This window comes from Pseudonaja textilis, chromosome 9 (genome assembly GCF_049901715.1).
Source record: "Pseudonaja textilis isolate UNSWEBS1 chromosome 9, rPseTex1.2, whole genome shotgun sequence".
NCBI classification, from domain to species: Eukaryota; Metazoa; Chordata; class Lepidosauria; order Squamata; family Elapidae; genus Pseudonaja; species Pseudonaja textilis.
In genome coordinates this window covers 1274926-1296396 of record NC_141998.1, presented here as the reverse complement: position 1 = coordinate 1296396, position 21471 = coordinate 1274926, and the positions used below count along the sequence as shown (strand labels likewise).

The 21471-nt window shown below is 45.4% G+C and overlaps 1 protein-coding gene across 2 annotated transcripts in view; it reads right to left on the bottom strand.

Annotated features, from left to right (window-relative positions):
- Positions 1-2717: 2717 nt before the first annotated feature.
- Positions 2718-21471, bottom strand: part of SLC23A2 (solute carrier family 23 member 2) — a 56824-nt gene continuing 38070 nt past the window's right edge. For both annotated transcript variants that reach the window (XM_026715130.2, XM_087938804.1), the window contains exons 7-16: positions 19907-19977; positions 18504-18685; positions 16474-16594; positions 14872-15028; positions 12821-12968; positions 11296-11401; positions 9018-9147; positions 8192-8329; positions 6032-6127; positions 2718-4674 (exon numbers count right to left, since the gene is read on the bottom strand). In XM_026715130.2, the coding sequence (XP_026570915.1) occupies positions 4439-4674; positions 6032-6127; positions 8192-8329; positions 9018-9147; positions 11296-11401; positions 12821-12968; positions 14872-15028; positions 16474-16594; positions 18504-18685; positions 19907-19977 (1385 nt within the window). In that variant the 3' untranslated portion in view covers positions 2718-4438. The remainder of the gene's footprint in view (positions 4675-6031; positions 6128-8191; positions 8330-9017; positions 9148-11295; positions 11402-12820; positions 12969-14871; positions 15029-16473; positions 16595-18503; positions 18686-19906; positions 19978-21471) is intronic.

Genomic DNA, 21471 nt, shown 5'->3' with positions numbered 1-21471 from the left:
GCCTTGCTGATGAGGATGACTCTGACTGTTCCTGCTTGGCCAGGATTCTCTACCCTGAATGGTAGTCAGGTTCAAAAATCGCTACCTGAGATGGTCACACCTCTTGCTTTTGTGCCTGGACCAGCTCTGTGCTCCAAGGTGTTGGTTGCAAGTCTTCACAGGAGGGAATGACCCAGAAACCCTGCCTCTTCTTTGAAGGACACTGTATAAACAGGGGTAAATAAAGTATACACAATTGCTAGCAATTTGTCAATGAAATAAATTCATCACATGACACTGTCATGACAATCATATATATATCACTCCCACCCAGGAAGTCGGATAGCTATTATCCTAGGTGGAAATGTCACTTGTTGGATATTGGTTTTATTTGTTTTGTTTTTTCCTTTTTAAAGTTTACGGAAACAAAATACTGCAATGCTCATGTACAAAGTTGTCACACTGAAAGTCAGTATTAAATGGTGTAAAACCAACTGTAAATTTAAAAACCTTTTTTGTTCCCTGATACAGATTATTCCGATTAATACATTTTTGTTATCCATGGATAAAATTAACAATTAAATATAAATTTAAGAGGCATCGTTTTATAAAACACATTCAAACATCTTTTTTTTTCAAAATACTTAATTTAACAAAAAAAAAAAAAAACCCAGTCATGATATTTTACTTAAAAAACAAAGTTTTTCAAATTATTTTGTTCTGAATATTTGTCTTTACATCTTCCACGTGACATAGCAGTGTTCCTTAATATTTCTTTTAATTTAAATGAAATAAATTTCCCCTTCCCTTACATATTTCTCTGTACACAACATTCTCCCGCTTGGGTGTCTGAAAGCCAGGTAGCTACGCACAGACACAATTCAAAGTGTCTTGCTTTTACCTTTTTTTCCCAACTAAAATACATAGAACCATTTTGCCCCCACACCCCACACCCTCATTCCAAGGAATATCCATTGATTTCAGGCTGTCTCCGAAGTAAACGGATTCAGGCATTCCTGTTCTTGACGCTTTGGCTGGGACACAGCATTTGAAAAGCCGCTCAGATCCATGCAACACCTTTAGCAACCAAAGAACGAAAAGATACAGGAAGCCAAGTCCTTCTCCTCTTGGCTAAGATTCCTGTTCCTGCCGCCTCCTCCTCCTCCTCCTCCTCCTTCCGTGGAGAGGAACCACTTCCAGCCACATACACTGCAATTCAGCTACCAACTCTCCCCAAAAGAGCTTGCGTTTAAAAACAAAAATCGAACCGAATCTCTGAGGTCTGACATTCGGTTTGTTCTTAGAGCTGCACAAACGCTGAACCTCCTGGGAATTTGGATCTCGGGGCCTTCAAAATTGCTGCCACGGAGCCCTTCCAAATCTTACGCGGGAAGCTCCACGGCCGCGGAGGGACAGGAGAATTTCCTGGCTACTCTGGTAGGAGGATAACTAGAATGCCTTCTTAAAGTAAAATCAGCCATCAGCCAACAGCCACGATTGCACCACCTACCAAATCAGACTAAATGCTGCACGTCCCAAGCACTTCCCTCAACTCGCAGCCCTGCTGACGCAGCTACTGCAACAACTGCATTAGCTAAGATCAAGGTGCCCTTTGGAGGCACCCGCACCGCATCCCGCGTGAGGAAGTTTCAGAAAAGCAACGCTGTGTGTTTTCCACAGGAGGAATACACCTGAGGGAATCCGCTCCTTCCTTCCTTGCTTCACCGGGATGAACAAAATCGGCACTCAGATCATCATTACATCTGACTGGAATCAGATAAACTGAGCTTTGCCTTGGGCCACAGCTGTCATTCTGCAGGGCTCAAAGTACACGTCTCACCAGTGGTAGCTGCGCGCTTTATTTACTATGCGCTTTTACTTTTGGATAAGCTTGCAGAAAGAAGCATGCGAGGGGGAGAGACAGCACTGTTTGACAGTTGGGGTTATTTGGGGTTTGCTTTAGCAAAAAAATAAAATAAAAAAGGAGACTAGGTCCCAAATCAGAATATATTACATTCTTCCAATATTCTGGCCGTACAACTTTTTTTGTTTCTGTAGTGAACCTAAACTGCCCGGGCTTTGGCATTTCACAGGATTACGACCACCACCAAACCCAGGGCAGATGTTCTTTCTTTCTTTGGTTCACCTAAATGTAAGCGGGACACTAACCACGTAGCCTGGTCTTTCTAAACTAAGCCAGAACTCGTGGCTAGACTCAGTGGGGTTAACTCCGGACGTAAATACGCCCACGGTGGCAGCCTGGTAGTGCGATCCTAAGGAAGCTTTTCTCGGAAAGAGGTCCAGCTGAATGCGGAAGGTCTGAGTGCCATACAGTCCTCCAAGCCAAAGGAGGACTCATTTTTAAAGAACTGAGCACAAATTCTGATTTTTTTAAAAAAGTAAACTAAAACTAATCAAGAGAGACCTTCTTGCAGGCTTGACTCCAACGACGGTGGAAGGGAGTCGCAGAGAAAAGAAATTCCGCTACAGAATTTCACAGCAGGAAGTGGCTCCCCTCCACGGACCCGTTTCTGATCTGATCTGCCCCCTTCAAGCTCCCGGGGTCCTTCGGGCGGCCGCTTGGGCCTCCTCTCTACTAGCCATCCTTGAGCAGCCAACCAACCAACAACCACCTGCAGAATTCGCTACCAACAACCACAACAAGATTTGTGAGCAGCTGGTCAGAGCGTACTGGCCTTAAAAATCCCGTCGTGCCTCCCTGACAAATCTCCCCGCAGCTTTTTCTTTTAAAAGGAACAATTTGGGGGCTACCTTTGGGGAGGAGAGGAGAGAGCAAGGAAAGCTAACTCACCTGTATCTACAAACTAAGCTGGATGTTAAATAGGGATAAACTCTTACAAGGGTTTCAACAGCTGCGCGATATCAGAGCCAAGGAGTCAGTTCAGGGGAGGGGAGGGGAAAAACCCAACACAACACGAAGAGGCTGGATGGGGCCCACGGAGGCACCCCGATACCCGTTAAACTGTTGGGCAGACGGCCATGCCAGGCCTAGCTTCTCTCCTCCCCTTGCCAAGGGACCCTGGGTTCCATTTGGGGGGGTGGGGGAAGGGGGGGGAGGGCAAGGCCACCTTCCTCTTGCTTTGGGGGTTGGCAACATGAGAACCAAGAGGACAAAGGGGCCGTTTTACGACTCATGCGCTTAATAAATAGGACGATTATTACTGTAGGAAACCAAAGTTGCACCACAGGGCAATGAGTCTCTTTAGTAAAGCTGTGAGGCATTTCAGGAGCAAGGCCAAAGAGCAGGGGTCCCAGAGCAGGGGTCTCCAACCTTGGCCCCCTTCAAGGCCGGAGGACTTCAACTCCCAGAATTCCCCAGGCGGCTGAGGTTGGAGACCCCTGCCCCAGAGCACCCGAGAGTTGGGACCGTGCCCCCCCCCACCGCGGAGCCGCCTCTCTGCACCCCAAAACCCTCTTAAAGAGAATCAAACTGGACGCGCTGCGCAGCCTTCCTGCTGTCAGGGCAAAGGAGAGCATCCCGATGGCAGCCCCCTTCCAAGGTCCCCCCACCCCCCACCCCCCTGCTCCTCCTCCACCGCAGGGATGGCCGGGAGCGGGAGGGATCCTGCCTTCCTCTCTTCCTGCATTCAGGGCAAGGGGTCCATGATCCACTGCAGCCAGAACTGGGGAGCATTGAACAATCCAACGTTTTGAAGAGGCGGCCCCGGTCCGAGACCAGCCAGCCAGATTTCACGCATTCTGAATCGCTAATTTTGGGGCTGTTAATACAGCTGGGAAGGGGGAAAGTCCCCCAAAAACGGGGGTGAAGTTCCCCTCTTCCCACTGCCACCCCCACACCTTCCTTCCCAGGCTTGCAATGTTCCGGGACCATCGCCTGCAACCTTCCAGCTGGTCACGGGAGCAAATCCTGCCCCCTGCAGGCCCCGGTTTACCCTAAGAGGCTCTGCTGCTGCAGCAACAGTTTGTATAAATAAGACCAAGGCTTGTGCAGGGTTTGGGTTAAGGTGGTGCAGGCTTAAAAATAAATGGAATGTAGAACCTGCAAACAGGATAAATGCGGCCTGCCTGAGCGCTGCTACATGCAGGCTAATTTAACCATCTTATGCGGGGTTGTTTCTAAAGGAAAAGCAGTTTTGCCAAATAGAAAAGCATCTCATCCCCAAAGGATTCTGGTTTTCCTTCTTCTCCTCCTCCTCCTCTTCCTGAATGCCCACACAAAATTACCGTGTCACTGCAGAGAGACATTATAGATTGCGATCACCGCCTACGATAGGGGAAGCCTTTTTTTTTGTTTTTTTCCTCTCTCTTTTTAATCACCTGCGCCTCGGCTCTAAGTTCCAGAATTTAAAAATGCAAATATACAAAATAAAACAAAAAAAAAAAACAAAAAATTACAATACAATACGACACAGTAAAATAGCGAGGGGACTGCACAAGGGTCTGTTACGATCGCCGGGAGGCCGAGGTCCAGCCGGGGCTATACGGCGGCCTCCGAATCGTCCTCGGGAGTGCCGCCGCCGCCGCCGCCTTTCCGGAAGCCCTTCCAGCTGTAGCCCAGGAAGGTGGGGCTGACGGGCAGGAAGCGGAAGCATCTGTGCTTCCGGACGAACTCCATGCCGAAGGGCAAGTCGTAGCTTTCCAGGCCTTCCAGGGATTTCCCGCCCTTGCCGGATCCCTTCTTCCACTTCTGGATGCCTCTTTCCTCGGGGCTTCCTAGATGTAGAAAGAACAACAAGATGGGAACAAGACAGACACAGGCCCATGGGGTGGGTGGGAGGGCCTTCCCCCCAGGGGTGCTATCCTACCGGTTCCGGCGTACCGGTAGCGCCAATGAGCAGCCGAGACCGAGCCGGTTCTCTACACCGCTCTGCTGCTCTTGGGCCCGCCCACCCGCCTGCCTGGGCTCCCGGGAGGACCTTCCTTCCCTGCTTTTGAAGCGCGGCTGCTTCGCGCGGCATGGCCGACTGTCGCGAGTCAGCCGCTGAAGCTACAGGGGTTGCCGGAGGCGAGGAGGAAAGCCTCCGCGCATGCGCAAAGGGTGCCCAACCAAGCCACGCCCACCGAACCGGTGGTAGACCTCTTGGAGACCCACCCCTGCTGCTTCCTCCGGGGGTGGCTGAAAGTGGGACGGGGGCGGGAATGAGCTGCTGGTCCTGCTCCCCACAATCCTGTGCCAGCCGGGGGACGTCTGCAAGAGGACTCTCCGCCCAGGCCCAAAGCAGGAACAGAACCGAGAAGCCGCCCTTCTCTCTGGTTGCCCCTTTCCCAGAAGACAAGACACACACACACACACACACACACACACACACACCCAGCAACAGGGTGGCAGAGACCCTTGCTGCTCCTGACCTCTGGATGAACGACGCCTTGAATGATGCCGCTTTCGCCCCCTTTGGATGGAAGCCGAAAAGCTCTGTGGGGTTTGATTTCTAAATATTATTTCTAATTAATTAAATTCTAATCCCAGGGGCAATTCCAAGGGCGGCCCACCTCACGGCAGTTAGGAACCGAAAGCAGAAGGAAGGGGATGCCCAGCGGCCCAGGTAAAAAATCCGGCCAGCCAACGATTGCAACAACTTCCTCGCGGCTCTGACTGCAAAGGCCCCGCTCCCATTCCTGGGAGGACGCAGCAGAGACCCCCAGGACGCGTCAAGGCCCCTGGGATGATCCCACCACAGCCACACCGGAGGCAGCTAAGACGGTTCGCTTCCTTAAATATATCGAAGGGCAACATCTATCCCGTTGCAATTCTACGGCTCCATGTAAGGGATATTTTATTATGGCTTTATCTTAATTTCATACATTATGCCCTATAACGGGGGGCCAACCTCCGGGCCAGGCCTGGTACTGGACCACCCAAGCAACGGGCAAGCGTAGACAGGCGGCTCCACCGCTTCGCTTACACAAGGGCCGCCTCAAAAAACAGGAACTGCCCCCGCCGTACGACATGCCTTCGTTTCTTCCGAGAAAATGCCAGAATATCCTGGAGGGCGGAGGCCCCTGCTAAGGAGCGCTGGGGGCAAGGGGAGGAAGCGGGGGCAGAGAGGAGAGGGCAAACGGGACGACCTACCTGGAATGGTGTTGTCTAAAATAAACGCGACGCAGCCCCCAACAAACATAGCGGTGGTCAGCAAGACATTTAGGACTTGATCGATGCTGTCGATCCCTGGAAGGGTGGAAGATGGGAAATGGCTTCTGTCAGAATCCCAGGAGGAGCAAACCTACAGGGAAAGGCAACCTGGGACGGGGAACGAGCCGTTTCACAGCAACACGGGGGGCATCCAGTCCCCTCCTGCCCAGCCAAAGCTGCCGAGGGCGGTCGAGTTCCTGATGAATTTCTTCCTACTGAAATGTCCACTGAATCCCCAGTTTGCCCAGTACCAGCCATTGTCCCCACCAGCCGTCAACTGTGAAGCGCCTGCCCCCTTAATTTCTCACCCGCCAGGAGAAACCATGGAATCTCCCATTTGTTTATACTGGGGAAGGGTGGGATCCCAGAGGATAAAAGATTGGAGCCTCCCTTTGAGATCTTTGGGGAAGGTTACAAGCGGGGAGTTTTCTCCAACGGCTCAGTACAAGAGAGGTGGAAGCTTGGTTGCCCCAGAGACGCTGGGAGGAGGATGGACTTCAGCCCATCTCTTGACCCTCAGAAGTCCATTAACCAGACAACCAAAAGAATCGGTCAACCTGACCGAGAGGTGGGGCAGAATTCCCCTTTTGCTGAAGAGAATCCTGGAGGATTGGAAGAAGCCCTCCTGCCCCCGGCATCCCACCATTTCTCGGAAAGTCTGGCTCCTGCGAATGCCACGTAGAAATGTGGGAGGGCCCATGCAGTTCTAGGAAGCCTATGGCATCCAGCCCGCCCTGGCATTCTTCTGCAGGGCGTATGAAATTATGTTTTGCCCTTTTTCCAAGACAATGGAGCTATTTCCCCGGTCAACTGAAGGCTGGCCTATTGAAAATGCTGCCCTGACTTTGGCCTGTCCTTCTCTTATTCTCATTGCTTCTCCTCATGTCCTGGTTTTCGCTCTTTCTCGGCGTGTGACTGTTCCTCTCCCCCTTTCCCAATCTGTGTCTGTTTGTTTGTTGTTGTTTTGAGAGAGGGAGGGAGGGAGGGATGGAAAGCTGCCTATAGGCTCTGGTCTCCTATGTTCAGCTTCTTGAAAGAACATGGACAACCAGATCGGTCAGGTAATTATTAATTGGACTAGCTGTGACTTTTAAGCAGATGGCTAATTCATTTTCTAATTAATTAGAAAGATGCCTCCATGAGGAATTTGGGGGAAAAAAAAAAGAAGAAGGCAATTTCTTATAGCCAAAACCAATGAGCCGTATCAGATGCCTCAAGCATTTGGAGGATGACGACTTCAGAAAGGCTAGACTAAACCAGTTTTCCCTGCAGGTCAAACAGGATGAAAAACAGAAAATATTTCAATTTGGAAGACAGCCCAGATTCAAAACTATTTTTTTTTATATTAAATGCGCTGCACAGGGAGGGAATTGGGGCTGATAAACTGGACTCAAGCTAAGCCAACTGGGGAGCCTTCCAGATCCCTGGAGCTCCAAAAATCCTTAGTTGCAGAGAACACTCAGTTTGGGAAGCTGCTTTAAGTAGACCGAGCCAGTCATAATCTGCATTTAAAAAGTTAATCAACTGATCACCCCAGTTCCCAGGTGGGCGGCTGCAGTCTAGAGAGGAGTGTTATTCAACCTGGAAGGTGCCTGGATTTCAATTCTCGGAATTCCACAGTCAGCATCTTCAAGCCATCTAGAGTGAGAAACACCACTCTAGGGTGAGTACACGTTTCAGAATATTACTACAGGGACACCAGCTGTCCAATTGGACCATCTTTTTTTGTGTGTGTGCCATGGTCATTAAGCAAATCACAAAGTTGTTAAAGCAAATCCAACTTCCCCCATTGACTTTTGCTTCTCAGAATCCAGCTGGGAAGGTTGGAAGTGGTGAACACGTGACCTGGGACACTGCAAGCCCTGTAAAGGCATGCTGGTTGCCAAATACCCACGTAACAATTACACGATCGTGGGAACACTGTGATGGTCGTAAGTGGGAGGATTGGTCCCTAACTCCCTGCCTTCAGTGTCTTCTAACTTTGAAGGATTGTTAAAATAACTGATTGTAAGTCGAATTCTTATTTTAATTGAAAGATATTTGAGTGTACATGCGTAGCTAAAAGTGTATACAGATATAGATATATAGATACTCGTCTACCTGTAAAAAGTGGGTTTTGTCGAAGATAACTTGGGAGCACCAGCCCAAAGAAGATAGAAAATCCAAGAACAAAAAGGTTCCGGGAAGAATTCAGATCAATGAATTGCAGGTTTGAAAGTCCAACGGCAGTGATCATCCCTAAATAAGAAAGGGACAGGATTTTCAAACTATTCATATTCGTACGACAGTCTGCAAGTTATTTTAAAGCATAGACTTGAAAAATTGTCTACCTGGAAAATGGGAATCATAACACGGCCTACTTTATACAACCGCAAGATGATACATGGACCAAAAGCCCGAAATCTTGATACAGCATTATATTTAAAGAAAAATCTAAAGTACTTGGAGTATACGTTAATCGTTATATACTAGAATATAAAGCCGCTCTGGGGATTATCTCATAGGATTCAGAACTTTGTTTAAAGAAAAGGCAGCTTCAACACTCCATGATTCACATGTTCTCTTACAGTCACTGAGCTCTCTGCTAGCCTAGGCTGATTCTAAACCAGGGGTCCCCACACTTGACAACTTGAAGACTTGTGGACTTCAACTCCCAGAGTTCCTCCTCTGGGAGTTGGAAGTCCACAAGTCTTCAAGTTGCCAAGGTTGGAGACGCCTGTTCTAAACCAGAATTTCTCAACCGTGGCAACTTTACACTTCAACTGCCTTCTGGCTAGGGAATTATGAGCTGAAGTCTGCACATCTAACCATTGCCAAGACCCCCTCCTAAGAGAAGTTAATGAGAAAAAGGATGGTCCAGAATTCCTTCAAAAAGGGGATATTAAAAGCACAATTCACACAAACCCACCGAGTGATAATCACTTACCAAAGAGAGTACAAAACAAAGCTCCGAGCACTGGATCAGGAAGCGATGCAAACAGCGCACTGAATTTGCCAACTGTTCCAAGTAGCAGCATGAAAGCAGCTCCGTACTGAATAACTCGTCGGCTTCCAACCTATGAAACATTCATGGGGGGAGGAATAAAAAAACAATATTCCAACAGCAACTGGCATCAGATTTGCACTCCATTACAGAGCTTGGAAATCTTTCATAGGAAATGATTAAAAATAAAAGCAAAATAAGGCACACTGTGGTGGCCATGGGGACCACAGTTGGAGATGAAGTGCCTTGGAAGCAGATAAGAGCTTCTGGCCTTATGGAAACATGACATCATTCTGGAATGATGTGCCATGTAACACTGTATATAAAACATAGCCATGTACTGGTTACTATCAAAACTTATTTTAAATGCTACTTAATGTTACTAACAGATGCTCAAATAACAATTGTACAATATTAGAAAACTACTGGAAAACCTAAACCCTCAGGGAAAACATTTTCTTAAAGATACTGAACACTCCAATTAGTTTATACAAAAGTAAGGCTCCTTTTAAACTTTTGGGGTCCTTATTTCAGAACAGGAAGTACCAAAAATATATTTTCCACTATATATCTATGTTCATGTGAAATGTTTTGTTTTTTGCTTTATAATACAAGAAAAAGTATATAAATATGTTTACAAATTAAACACCTTATGCAGTTGCAAAACAGATTTGTGCAGCAAAGGTAATATTGCCGTACACTTAATCAAATCTTAGCATTATTTACTGTTATAAATGTATTAATGTGGCAAACCAGATGCTACTAACAAATTTTTCTTTAGGGCTACAATCTGCTTCATACAAGAACCACAAAATATACAAGCTTTATCATGTCTTCAGCTTGCCAGAAGGCAACTAAAAACTGGCATGTGTCAGAGAATTGATGCAACAATGGCTTAATCAACTCCACTCCCTTCTGAGTTTGATTGATTAGACGCCAGTTGAAAAGCAGCCCAATTATTTTCTCTTTGCTTTCTCTTTTAGTGGTTGGATTTAGCCTTAAGAAGTACAAGAAGAATGGAATGCAGTTTTGTTACACAAATACAGCGGTTAAACCACAATGTGCTCTGTTTATTTGGAGCTATCAACAATTAATATTTTTGACCTAGCTATATGATGCCACATGCCTGCCCATTGACGTAGTAACACAATAACAAATACAAACACTTCCTTGAATATCCATCCTCTCACTTAATATAAATATAATTAGGCCATGGGAACAGAAATCAGTCCAAGCCAAGCTTTTTTCCCCCTCAAACATTTTTCTCCTTTAAGACTCAAAGAAGTGCATCCAGTGGATGACAACGCTTGAATCTGGACTTCCAAAAGTAAAACCCCACCTAGGGGAGGGGGGAGGAGCAGTTCTAGGCCAACCTACACCCTAGTAGACCAAATCGTGAGTAAAATGGACTTAGGACTGCACGAACTACACCTTAAAGCACAAACCCCTGTCTTACCTGGGGACTCAACCTACTTCTCAATGGCTTAAGTGCAGCCTTACTTTTTATGAAAAGTTGCAGGACTGCGAGGTAAAACGAAGTAGCCAGGTAGATTTGACGTCTCCACGTGGGGGATCTGTTGCGCTCTGAATTATATAACAGGTCCATAAAACCTGCATGGAATGGAGGCCCAGCCAGGTTTCAAGACACAAATCTGCCACGCAAGATCTGGTTTGGCTCCATGGCCCCATGGGGGTATCACTGGCTCTTTATTTTGATTTCCTTTGCCTGAACAAGGGTTCTGAAACATTTACATAGTCAAATTCCATTTAGCAAGGTGCTAATTGACTACTTTCCTTCTTAATAACCATTCCGTTTCATATACCCTTGGGATCAAGCAGTTTATCAACCTTCCTCGTTTACAACTGATGCCCAGAATTGATGGAGCCTTTTGTTCGTTTGTTTTTTAACCGAATTTTCTGTAGCTTAACATTCCAAAGGAATCTAATCAACAACGAAGGATCTTAAAAAAGGCAAGCCACATTCCAAGGATATGCTGAAAACAAAAATTGTATTCATTCAACCGCCTGGGAAAGCACTTCTCAAACTGAAGAACCCTTAGGCGAGAAACACACATTGTGCACAGGGGGTTGCATGACTTCAGCCAACTGTAATCTGTTCAGGGAACCACAATTAAGTAACTTGGGCCTGAGCATGATAGTTTACATTCTCAGGAATACTGAAAAGCCAGTGCAATGTGCTTGCTTAGTTCACGTCAAATACCTTTGTAATCCCCAGAACTCCAATGTTAGGACTAGAAGAAGTGGATCCATTTCCGGTGCCAAAAACTCCATCTAATACACAGGAAAGGCCTTCTATGAAAATGCCCCTGCGCCACAAAATGAAATAAAAATATTGAGATAAAGAAGTAACATAGAACATAAAATAATAGGGTCAAAAGGACATTTATCTCACTTCAGAACAAATCAAACCCAAGTGAAAAGAATTTACAATATTTCTGTAAAGAATTGGATGCAGTTATGAAAGTAAAATGAGACCGACTGCTCAAACAGTAATAACACCTGTGCATTCCTAATGCGAGTAACAGCACTGAGCGTGGTTTTTTTTAATTGAAACCAGCGCCTTGCTGACTTTGGCATTTTAAGTGTTTGTGTTTCTTGTAAAAAGAGCTCTTAGAGATATTCTACGCCTGGATTCAATAGTTTAAGTTGGAGATGTTGAGCAAAAGGCCAGGCCCACCAGTGGTGATGGCAGAGAGCAGTAGCTTATACAGGAATGGTGGAAAACATCAAGGGTCATTGTGTCATACCTGGTAGACAGGTAAAAAATAAGAACCCAGAAAATTTGGGGTTCAAGGACATATGATAAGATAAAGAATTTTAGACCAAAATACAACTGGAACCACCAGGCCCTCATCTAGACCGTTTATGAAGATGGTGACCAGTACGGGGCCCAAGAAGGAGCTTTGAGATGCCCCAATGCATGCGTCTTCTCTCCACGTGGAGGTAATTCCACTGAGGACTATACGCTCGGTGCGGTTGGTCAGCAAACGGTGAATCCATCTGGTGGGTGGATTCTCCAAGCCCCTTTCCAGCCCTCTGATTCTGTGGTCTTCTATGTTCTAGGTTTTTTTAAAATATACATTCTTTTTTATTCCTTTTCTTTTTGCCCATTTCTCTCCTTTCCTTTTTACTCGCCACTTTTCTTTCACTTTATCTTTCCTTTAAGTGTTTTTAGTCTGTAAACATTTCTTCAGCAAAAATTCGTGAAAATGAAGAAAGGCTGGGAAGGGACACAGGTGGATCGGCTGGCAGGCGGTACTGTGCTACAACTCAAGCATGCTTGCAGCTGAGGGCAAGGAAAGTACCAGAACATTGGTGGGCAAGATGGCACACAGGCCAGGCGGAGGAGAATGGAAGAGACAAGACATGCTACCCAGTTTTGTCTCTGCTGAAGTCCACAGTAGTCAAGAGCTGGGTTTTGTTATGACTGACCCATAACTCCACAGCCAGAACAGTTCAGCCAAACAGCAGAGTCCCACAGCCTGCTCATTTTCTGCATTGACATGAAAATGTCACTGGCTGCCAATTTCAATGGTCCATGCATTCACTCCATGTCAATTTATTTTTAATCAGAAAATGAGTTCGATCTTGGCACTGGAATAATATTGGAACCTTCAAAGGAAATCAACATTTTATTCTGCTTCGACTCCAGAACAGAATAAAAAATAAAAAATAAAAAATAAAAGGATAAGTTGATTCCAGACACCCACCCCCTGGGGGCTCACCTGTTTATTGCATGGATGGGTGGTGGAGGAGCACAGGATAATCTTGCACAGGCGTAATAATCACCAATGGATTCAATAATACTAGCCACCACAGCACTGAGCATCCCAATCACACCAGCAGCTGAAATGGTTGGTAATCCCCACTGAACTGTAAATGCAAAGACATTCCATTTTATATCGATGTAGGGTCGACCCAATGATGAGCTTCCATCCAGGCTAACCGACTGTGGTCTAATTATCTGGCATCCGGATGCTCCTTTTCGGCATCCGTGGCTGGTATTTTCAGAGGGAAATCGATCTGCTCTGTAGCTCCCAGGCAACTGAGCAATAGCGCTCTTGTGTCTGGAGCAGAAATAATCTTTCATTAGATCACGCCAATGAAATACTGAAAAGCTGGCCTACAATTGGTTCTTTATCCTGGAGGATTTGTAATTGGTCTGATTTGAAGAATTTCCAAAAGAATCGCTGTCTTCCACTTTGTTTTAGATTCTGCATGGGGTTCGTTAATTTATTTTGGTGTGATGAAAAGCTGAAAATCAAGCTTTGTTAACCCGCGGATTCTCCTGTCAATTTCTTGGGACTTCTATAAATCTCAATAGCTTCTCTATGTACTTGTGTCTGGGGGTCTGTCATGATTGCTAGCGTTTGTTGGTCTTTAAATTTAAAATCGTGCCTGTGATACAATAGCCACTTGAGTTCAGCTATTGCTGATATTTCAAGACGTCTCAGTCAACATCTTTCATGTTCTAGCTGAGCATCAATACTCTGTTTTATAGTCCCAATATATACCAGTCCACAACTACAAAGTATGTGATAAACTGATGGTGAAAGTGGGGTTTCCGCAAACTGTAGGTGATCAAATCATTTCTTGAATTTTTCTTGTTGGGTTAGGAAGTGAGCCTGAAGGTTTACAAAGCTTGTTTTCCATCTTTATATCACAGACCTTAATTCACCAGTTTCATGGAAGGGGGAAAAAAAACCACAGTAAGGAGACAGAACAATCAAATGCAGCTCCTTTCAAACTTCTTCAAGTCAGACCAATTACGAATTAACCTGGAGAAATCAGAAAGCCAATCCGAAGTTGGCTTTTCAGCATTCCACTGGCATGGTCCAATGAGAAATTCTGCTACAAGCGCGCTATCACTTCCTGCTCAGCTGCCTGATAGCTGCACAGCCGAGGGTGTTGCTTCTGAAGGCGGCAAGCTGGTGAATCATCAGGATTGCAGACAATTAAAACACAACCGATTAGTCTTGAAATTCATCATCATTACATACAGACTTCCTCCTTTTTTAAAAAGCAAAGCACTTTCAAGATGTAAAATACTTCTCTACATGACAGGATAGGTGATTCCTGTAATTTAGAGGCAAGGTAGGGACAATTATTCAGAATACTGGGAATCCAAAGTGTATTTTGCTACAGCAATGATTTATCCTAGGTCGTTAATCTCCACAATAAATTGGTGCCTTCAGGTTAGAAAGCCTTTCTATGAACAAATGTGGGCATGTTTATCTTATATGGGCAGAAATCGGTAATACAGTAATACAAATAAGGGTTAAAATGCTGAACTTGTGTTGAGACCTTGATTCAAATCTTCACTCAGACAGGGAGTTCTGAGTGACTATCCAGCCAGAGAAAAGTGTGGATGAAAATGAAACAAATATATATTCAAAAATATTTAAGTATGTTCTCCTTCCCTCATGAATGGAACTGGGTATGTCAGAGAAGTTTGTATGGAAAGTCTCAAGAGCGTACAATTACACCAGCCGTCTCCAAACTTGGCCACTTTAAGACTCCCAGAATTCTCCAGCCAGCTGGGGGAGTTGAAGCCCACAAGTCTGAAAGTTGCCAAGTTTGGGGACCCCTGAATTACATTAATCCTTGAAAAAGCAAAATTCAATTGACTACCGGACCAGAGCCAGTCCGTCCAAATTGGCATCTTCAGACTCACACAAGGCAAAAAAAAAAGGGGGGGGACTAGAGTGACTGTAGAGAATGCAGAATATTCAGGGAGATCCCCCCCCCCTCCTGAACGGTCGCCCGGTTCACTTACAGGGATAGGGGATCTTGAACCAGGGAGCTACCAGGAGAACCCCTTGCCTGGCGTCAGTGCGAGCATAGAATCCATACTTAGTGTTGTCAGGCGGAAAGACATCTGTCACAGTGAAGATGAAGCATAGCAGCCAAGAAACCAGGATAGCTAGAATGATCTGTAAGGGGGACAGGAAGGCACATTAAATAAAGCAAGCAGAGAGAACCAGCCAGTTTGGGCTACTGGCAAAGACATCGGGCTAGAAAGCAGGGGGTGGGAGTTCTAGTCCCACCTGGCGCATGAAAGCCAGCTGGGTGACCTGGGACCAGAGCCTCCCTCTCAGCCCAGCACACCTCACCAGGGTTGTTGTTGTGGGGGGGGAAATAGGAAGAGGAAGGTGAGCTGAATACGTTCGCTGCCTTGAAGTTATTTGTAAAAGTAATAAAGGTGGGATGCAAATAAATAAATGAAATAAAAATGAGGACGTGCTTTGGGGGCACAAAGATTTTTGTGTTTAACACAGCACAATTATTTTCAGATGGAAAGAAAAACTTTTGTCGCTTTGTTGAATATTCCACTTTAAATGGGGTCTCCCCATACCATTTCCCAAACTGGGAACATTTCCAAGTAAGTACTACTACTCATATTACACACGGGGCGCCCAGATCAGGGAAAAAAAAGTCAGTTGATCACTGACTGCAAATGAGAAGTGATTTTTAAAAAAAAAAAGAATGCTAGAGCTTAATCAACAGATGCTCTGAACCCTCATCAAAGATTTCAAAGGAAAAGGTAATCGTGGGACCACACATCCAAGAGCCACTGAATTTAACCCAGTCGCTCTTGCCAAGGAAAAACTCGTGGTGTTTCCAGATTACGGATATCCCATTAGTTTTCAGCATCTAATCAGCAGAGGTATATTGTAGCTGCAGAGAGTTCAAGAGAACAGAAACTAATTGGGATTGTTAGGTCTTGAGAGTACGGGCTAGCTGGAAGGCAAGCAGATGTCTCAGAATATGGCGGGATTTCTCCAGCGGCCTCCAGGATTGTTCAGGTCTGTAACGACGCTATTTCAGACCTGAGAGATCACTGCTCTGTTAAAGATACCAAGAATCCTGAGTGCCTTCTTTGAAGTAGCCTCGCACTCTGGGGGTGCTTTTCATTTGAAATTTGGGAGACGCCGGCTATAACTTATTTTACACCTTGCTGAAAACTCACCTCTGCATCCCAGCCTTCCTGCGCTAAATGTCCAAAGGTTGTATGGTGATGTGCGTGCATGTGTCTTTCCTATCCCACTCACCTTTTTAATGAATACATTTCAATTGGTAATTTGTTATGCACTTACATTTGTTGTTTAAAAGTATTTTTATTCTACATTATTGCTATTTTTATTGTAAACCGCTTAGAAATATTCCGGCATTGGAAGCAGGGTATTTGCTGGTTTGCTAGTTTACCAATATTTATTTTTTCACAGTTACTATGAGGCTTACCGTGTCAGTCTTTTAGAGAGGACTAAACAGGAAATTACAGCCTCTTCTACATTTGAAAACAACACACACACACACACACACACACACAAACAAAACAGCTTCTGTACTGATAATAATCAACATAAAGATTACTTACAGGAAACATTTTAAAAAGCTGCAAGCGATAGGCTGTCCATCCTTTCTTGGACTTGTAAATGGGTAATGGGAATTTGACATTTCGGGCATACTGAGAAAACAACAGCACTAAGAAAATAGTCCTGAAAAGATGAAAAAGAACCAATTTACTCCATCAGCATTTCCAGAGATTTAATAGATTAAAAAAATCAGTGAAATAAATTCCTCTCTACCCCAATAGGACTGCAAAGGACCTATTTTTTTTTCCAGATTAATTAAAGGTTTGGGGCAAAAGATAGGAGGGCTCGGGCCTTGATTTCATCGGCTGTGTTTGTAATGTGTTTTAATCTGCTTTTGTTAATTGCTTCGACTCCTGAAAAGGTTCAATAAATCAAGTAAATTAAATATATTGGCGGTCCACATGACCTCTGCAGTCAATACCGACAAAAAGTATTTCGTCTACGCTTCCCCGTCATTTACTGTGATGCATTTTAATTATAACGGTTAATCGATTGCTAATTTTGATTCATCCAAGTGCTTTTGCACCGTCAACTTTCTCAAATCCATCTGGCTTTTGTGATTTCTTTCTGGAAAGGTCTTCTTAATGTGCCTTTAGCCGGAGGAATCGTTCAAGTAAAAAGAGTGACATTTGCGCCGTCTCAAACTCCTTGGCCTCAGGCAAAGAAGGCTTGCCTCCAGCAGTGGTTGAGGCTCCACCGCTGGAGATTTCCAGAAGAGAAAGGACAACCACTTGCCTGGCAGGGCAGGGCGTCTCCAAGCTTGAGTAGGAGGCTGGACTGAAGCAGGGGCCTCCAACCGCGGGAACGTTAAGACTTGTGGACTTCAACTCCCAGAGTTCCTCAGCCAGCAAAGCATAAAGTTGCCACGGTTGGAGACCCCTGGACTAAAGAATGCCCGAAAGGTCCCTTACAACTCTCTTGTTCTACATCTAAGTGTTTGATGCAAAAGGGATCGAAGCCCCACAATCCCCAGGTTAGGTTTTGTTATTACACATCCTCACGCATGAGCAACAAACATCCATCCAATTATCAGGAGGAGCTACACAAAGTGTGTATTGTTGAAGCAGCACCAGCCCTACTGCGCACCAACTGACATTTGGAATGCCATTTGTGTGCCAGAAAGAGGTGAACACAAATATTATCAGAGGCGACCCTTACGTAACAGTTATCCTAAGATAACTTTAGCAGCCAAGATTCAGGCTCTCCGCTCTTGACATGAAATGCTGCATTTTGGTGGGACCTCTGGAGGCCGTTGGGTTTTTTTTTTTGTTTTTTTTTTGCTGTCTTTCAGTTTGCATCATTCTCTCCTGTGATACTGTTGTGTAATTTTTCCCCCCAAAGCAATTTAAAAGTAGAGTATTGGCGTCAAATCACGGATGACCTATTTATAGAATACACCATTTTTGGAGACTGGGCTAAGCGGGGTAAAAATTGATAATGACACGTTGATTGAAAATGACATTCTCCTGCTCAAGGTAGCAAGTCAACCTTGAAGCTGGCCTGGCTGAGGCCATCTTGAGACTTCAGCACTGACACACAGGAGAAGGGGGCTAGGGAGGGGGGAATAGAGAGGGGTTGGGATGTTGTAGTCAAAACAAAATGCTTTCTTGTGGGAACCAAGGACGTTCCTGCAGGTGCTCGGAAGGAGGAGTCTGGGAGTCACTTAGCAACTGGACAGTATCCCGATTGGACCGCGTGACTGATTGTTTTGAGAAAGTGATAAACGTTCACTTTTAATTAGGGGAAAACCGTGGGAATATTCAGAGTCGGTTTTCACCGGCCTGTGCCAATATGACATATCCAATAAACCTATTCTTCGAGGAAATTGCCTGCCTCGGAGTTTTTGTTTGCTAAGGGTATGTTACTTGGAACCCTGACATTAAACCGGCTCTTCTAAACTTCATGCTCCAACCGGAGCTGTTATTCAGGATCCTGAGCCCTGGCCGCTTACCCAGGCAGAGGAAAGACTCAGGGAAGATTGACAGTGAGAACTGTACAATATTGACGGCCGGGCTGGGGGAGGAATACTTACAGCATGGCTATTCCCCAGTGTTTGCCTGCTCTCTCGCCTGCAGCCTGGAACCCAGAGAGCCCAATGAGAGCTACCGTGGGTGTAATCGTCAGAGGTCCAATGTATCGCAAGAGTGCTCCGGGCAGGCCCAGGAACCCAATCACCACTTCTATCAAAGAAGACATGATAATAGCACCTTGGATCTGAACACAGAGAAAAAGAGAGAAGCCTTCATTAGAGTCCTCCCCTTCTTTCCATTTGCCTGGGTTTTTTTTTTTTCTATTTCTGCAGAGATTTTTGGAATGGGTTATGAACTGCAAGTCAAAAAAAAAGGCAAGTGACTAGGCAGAAGTGGGCAATGGCATGTGTTATGCGATGGAGTGCTTAAGCAGCAAGCTTCCCAGACTATACGAACACCTGAGGTTCAGCGGTGCGTGCTCTGGTGTCATCAGAAGACGATTCAACCGAAGAATTGCGGACCTCATCTGCTTCTTGCTGCTTAAGCACAAAGCTGAGGTGGTTACGCACCACGGGGTCATTAGACCAGTCTGGCAGTTGTGTCAGTAGCCACATCACACGGTCATACAGGAAGACCTGGGTTCCAAGCTAACCTTTCAAGTGCTCACATCGAACCGGCAAGGGCTGGCGATGCCACGAAGGTGATGCTCTTAGGTCCTAGGGGGGGGCAGAGTGCATGATGCATTTGGTCCCCCGGGCTCTTTAGAAGCTGGCATAGAGCAGCGCAGTGGTCTCAGGAGACTGCCAGCCCCCCTTGGCTGCAGGCCTCTTGACGGGATGGAGCTACGGTTTGAAGATGGGGAAGAGAGAGGGGATGTTTTAAATTGAGGAACAATTGGTAGCCCAAAACAGTGGGATTGGGGGGCGGGGGGGGGTGAGTTCCACGTCACAGGTGTGCACTGGATCTATATATTATTATTATTATTATTATTAATTGTTCTAGATTCTTTAGGACCAAGAACGCCTAAAATATTGGGAGTTCAGGAGGGAAAGAGAAGTAGAGCAGCAAGGCCAACGAATAATCTGTAGAAGGCAAGGCAGTGCTTCTAACTCTGCGTGGCTTTCTGGAGCAAAAACACAGTAAGGCCGCGTAGATTACTCTCCCTACGATAAGCCTTTGACTGCACAGCTACATAAAGGAGCCAGCAGCCTCTTAACTGTCATTTTGCTATTATTAGGGATGAGAAGCCCTTGCGTGCCATGAAACAGAGAGTAACCATCACTCCTTAGCATGACAGCACATCCTTAGCAACCATGGACTGAATCTCATGCAGTTGGGAACTTTGCGATCACAAAGAAAAGGACAGACAAGGTTCAACTCCGCACTTGAAGGGAATCAGAGAGAGAGAGAGAAAGAGAGAGTGCCCAACCGACGGCCCAGCGCTGAATGGATTATGCACGTTTACCTCTCGTATTCTGGGGTACCAGATATGTTCTGTGTGCAGCAGCTCCGACGTTCCATTTGTAGCCATTACAGCTTGGAAGGTAAAAAGAAACACCTCTCGTTATGGCAAAATAAACGGCTTTAATATACATTGAAACCTAGCCTCTTCTTCTACTGGATCCCTTCTGCCCCGGATCGTATATGCATAGCACATTTTATAAATAGAAAAATCCATTCTGCTGGTCAGTTTAACTATCTCCCCACAGCCACTGAAAAAAACCCTACGGAATTGAAATGATGCCTTTGCAAGATGGTGGCAATTAAAGCCGTATCACGTACTGATAAAATGTACTTTTTATAATAGTGTTAGGAACACATTTATTGTCCTGCTTATTCTCAGGTAGAGCAAAACAACAACAACAACAACAACCCATCTCTTCTCTGTTTTCTTAAAAGTAGTAACTGTAAATACAGATAGTTTTTTGTTCCCACATTACAGTCACAAATAATATACCCAAACTAACAGCTAGCAAACCACACTGTGCCCTGTATAATGTTTTATGAATTGCCTTATATAAGATTGTGAATTGCCCTTATGTTTTTGTGAACTGTACAACATCTCTTCCCGGGTCTTGTTTGATCTTTTTAACCCCTTCACTCCTGAGTTTTGACTGAAAGGTTAGTTGACCAAATTCTAATGAACAACAGGGAACTATATTTTGCAAGGGGGAGGGGTGGCGGATGGGACAAGGGAGGAGCAAATCCAAAATGATGACCACCCTCTGCTTACCCAAGCTTCCATAGAAAGCCTCCAACAATTGAGTTTGAGTGAGAAATCTATCTGTTTAGCCAGGGGAGACTCCATCATTCCATGAGTTAGGAAGAAAGATCAAGGGTGAAGTTGTGAGATTAGGTTTAGCCAACTCTAAGTGCCTGACACCCACCCACCCCCAGCCCAATTTTTCCTTCCACCAATTGAGTTTGTCTGTTTGGCTGCATTCTTCTCAATCCACCGCTACAGTCTGACTCATGGTAAGCAAAAACGGTCCAAGGCGGCGGGATTTACAGCATCCATACCTTGTGCCGCTACTACAGCTGGTTTTTATCCCAGTGGGCAACTCCCAGTGGGCACCAAGAGGCAAAGATTCACTTGGATGATCTGGAGGATAATTTCACAGCATAGATGTGATTTGGGCATGTTATGTCACAAAAATGTCGCTTCTTAATTTGGCTGGCTAGACTGTAATAGCAGCTCCTGTCTGACGCCTCCTGTTTATAGAGGATGGCTTCTAAGGCAGAACAAGAGGTCTCTTTATAAACAAAATGTTCTGTACTTACCCAACTAGCTCCCACAAAGTTTCTAGCTTTTTCTGAAGGCAAAGGGCAAAGTCATCTTCCTGATTTACTAAAAACTGTGGTCACATTATTTGACCTTCTACCATACCCTGAATTTCTACAGGGTGGGGAAAAAAGCTGTTTTTGAATCCAGAAATCTTTACCAATGCAGTTATAAGAAATACACGTTTTAGGCACTAGGGCTGTTCATCATACTAAGCACTATTTATTAAAGAAGTTGCAACCAGTCAC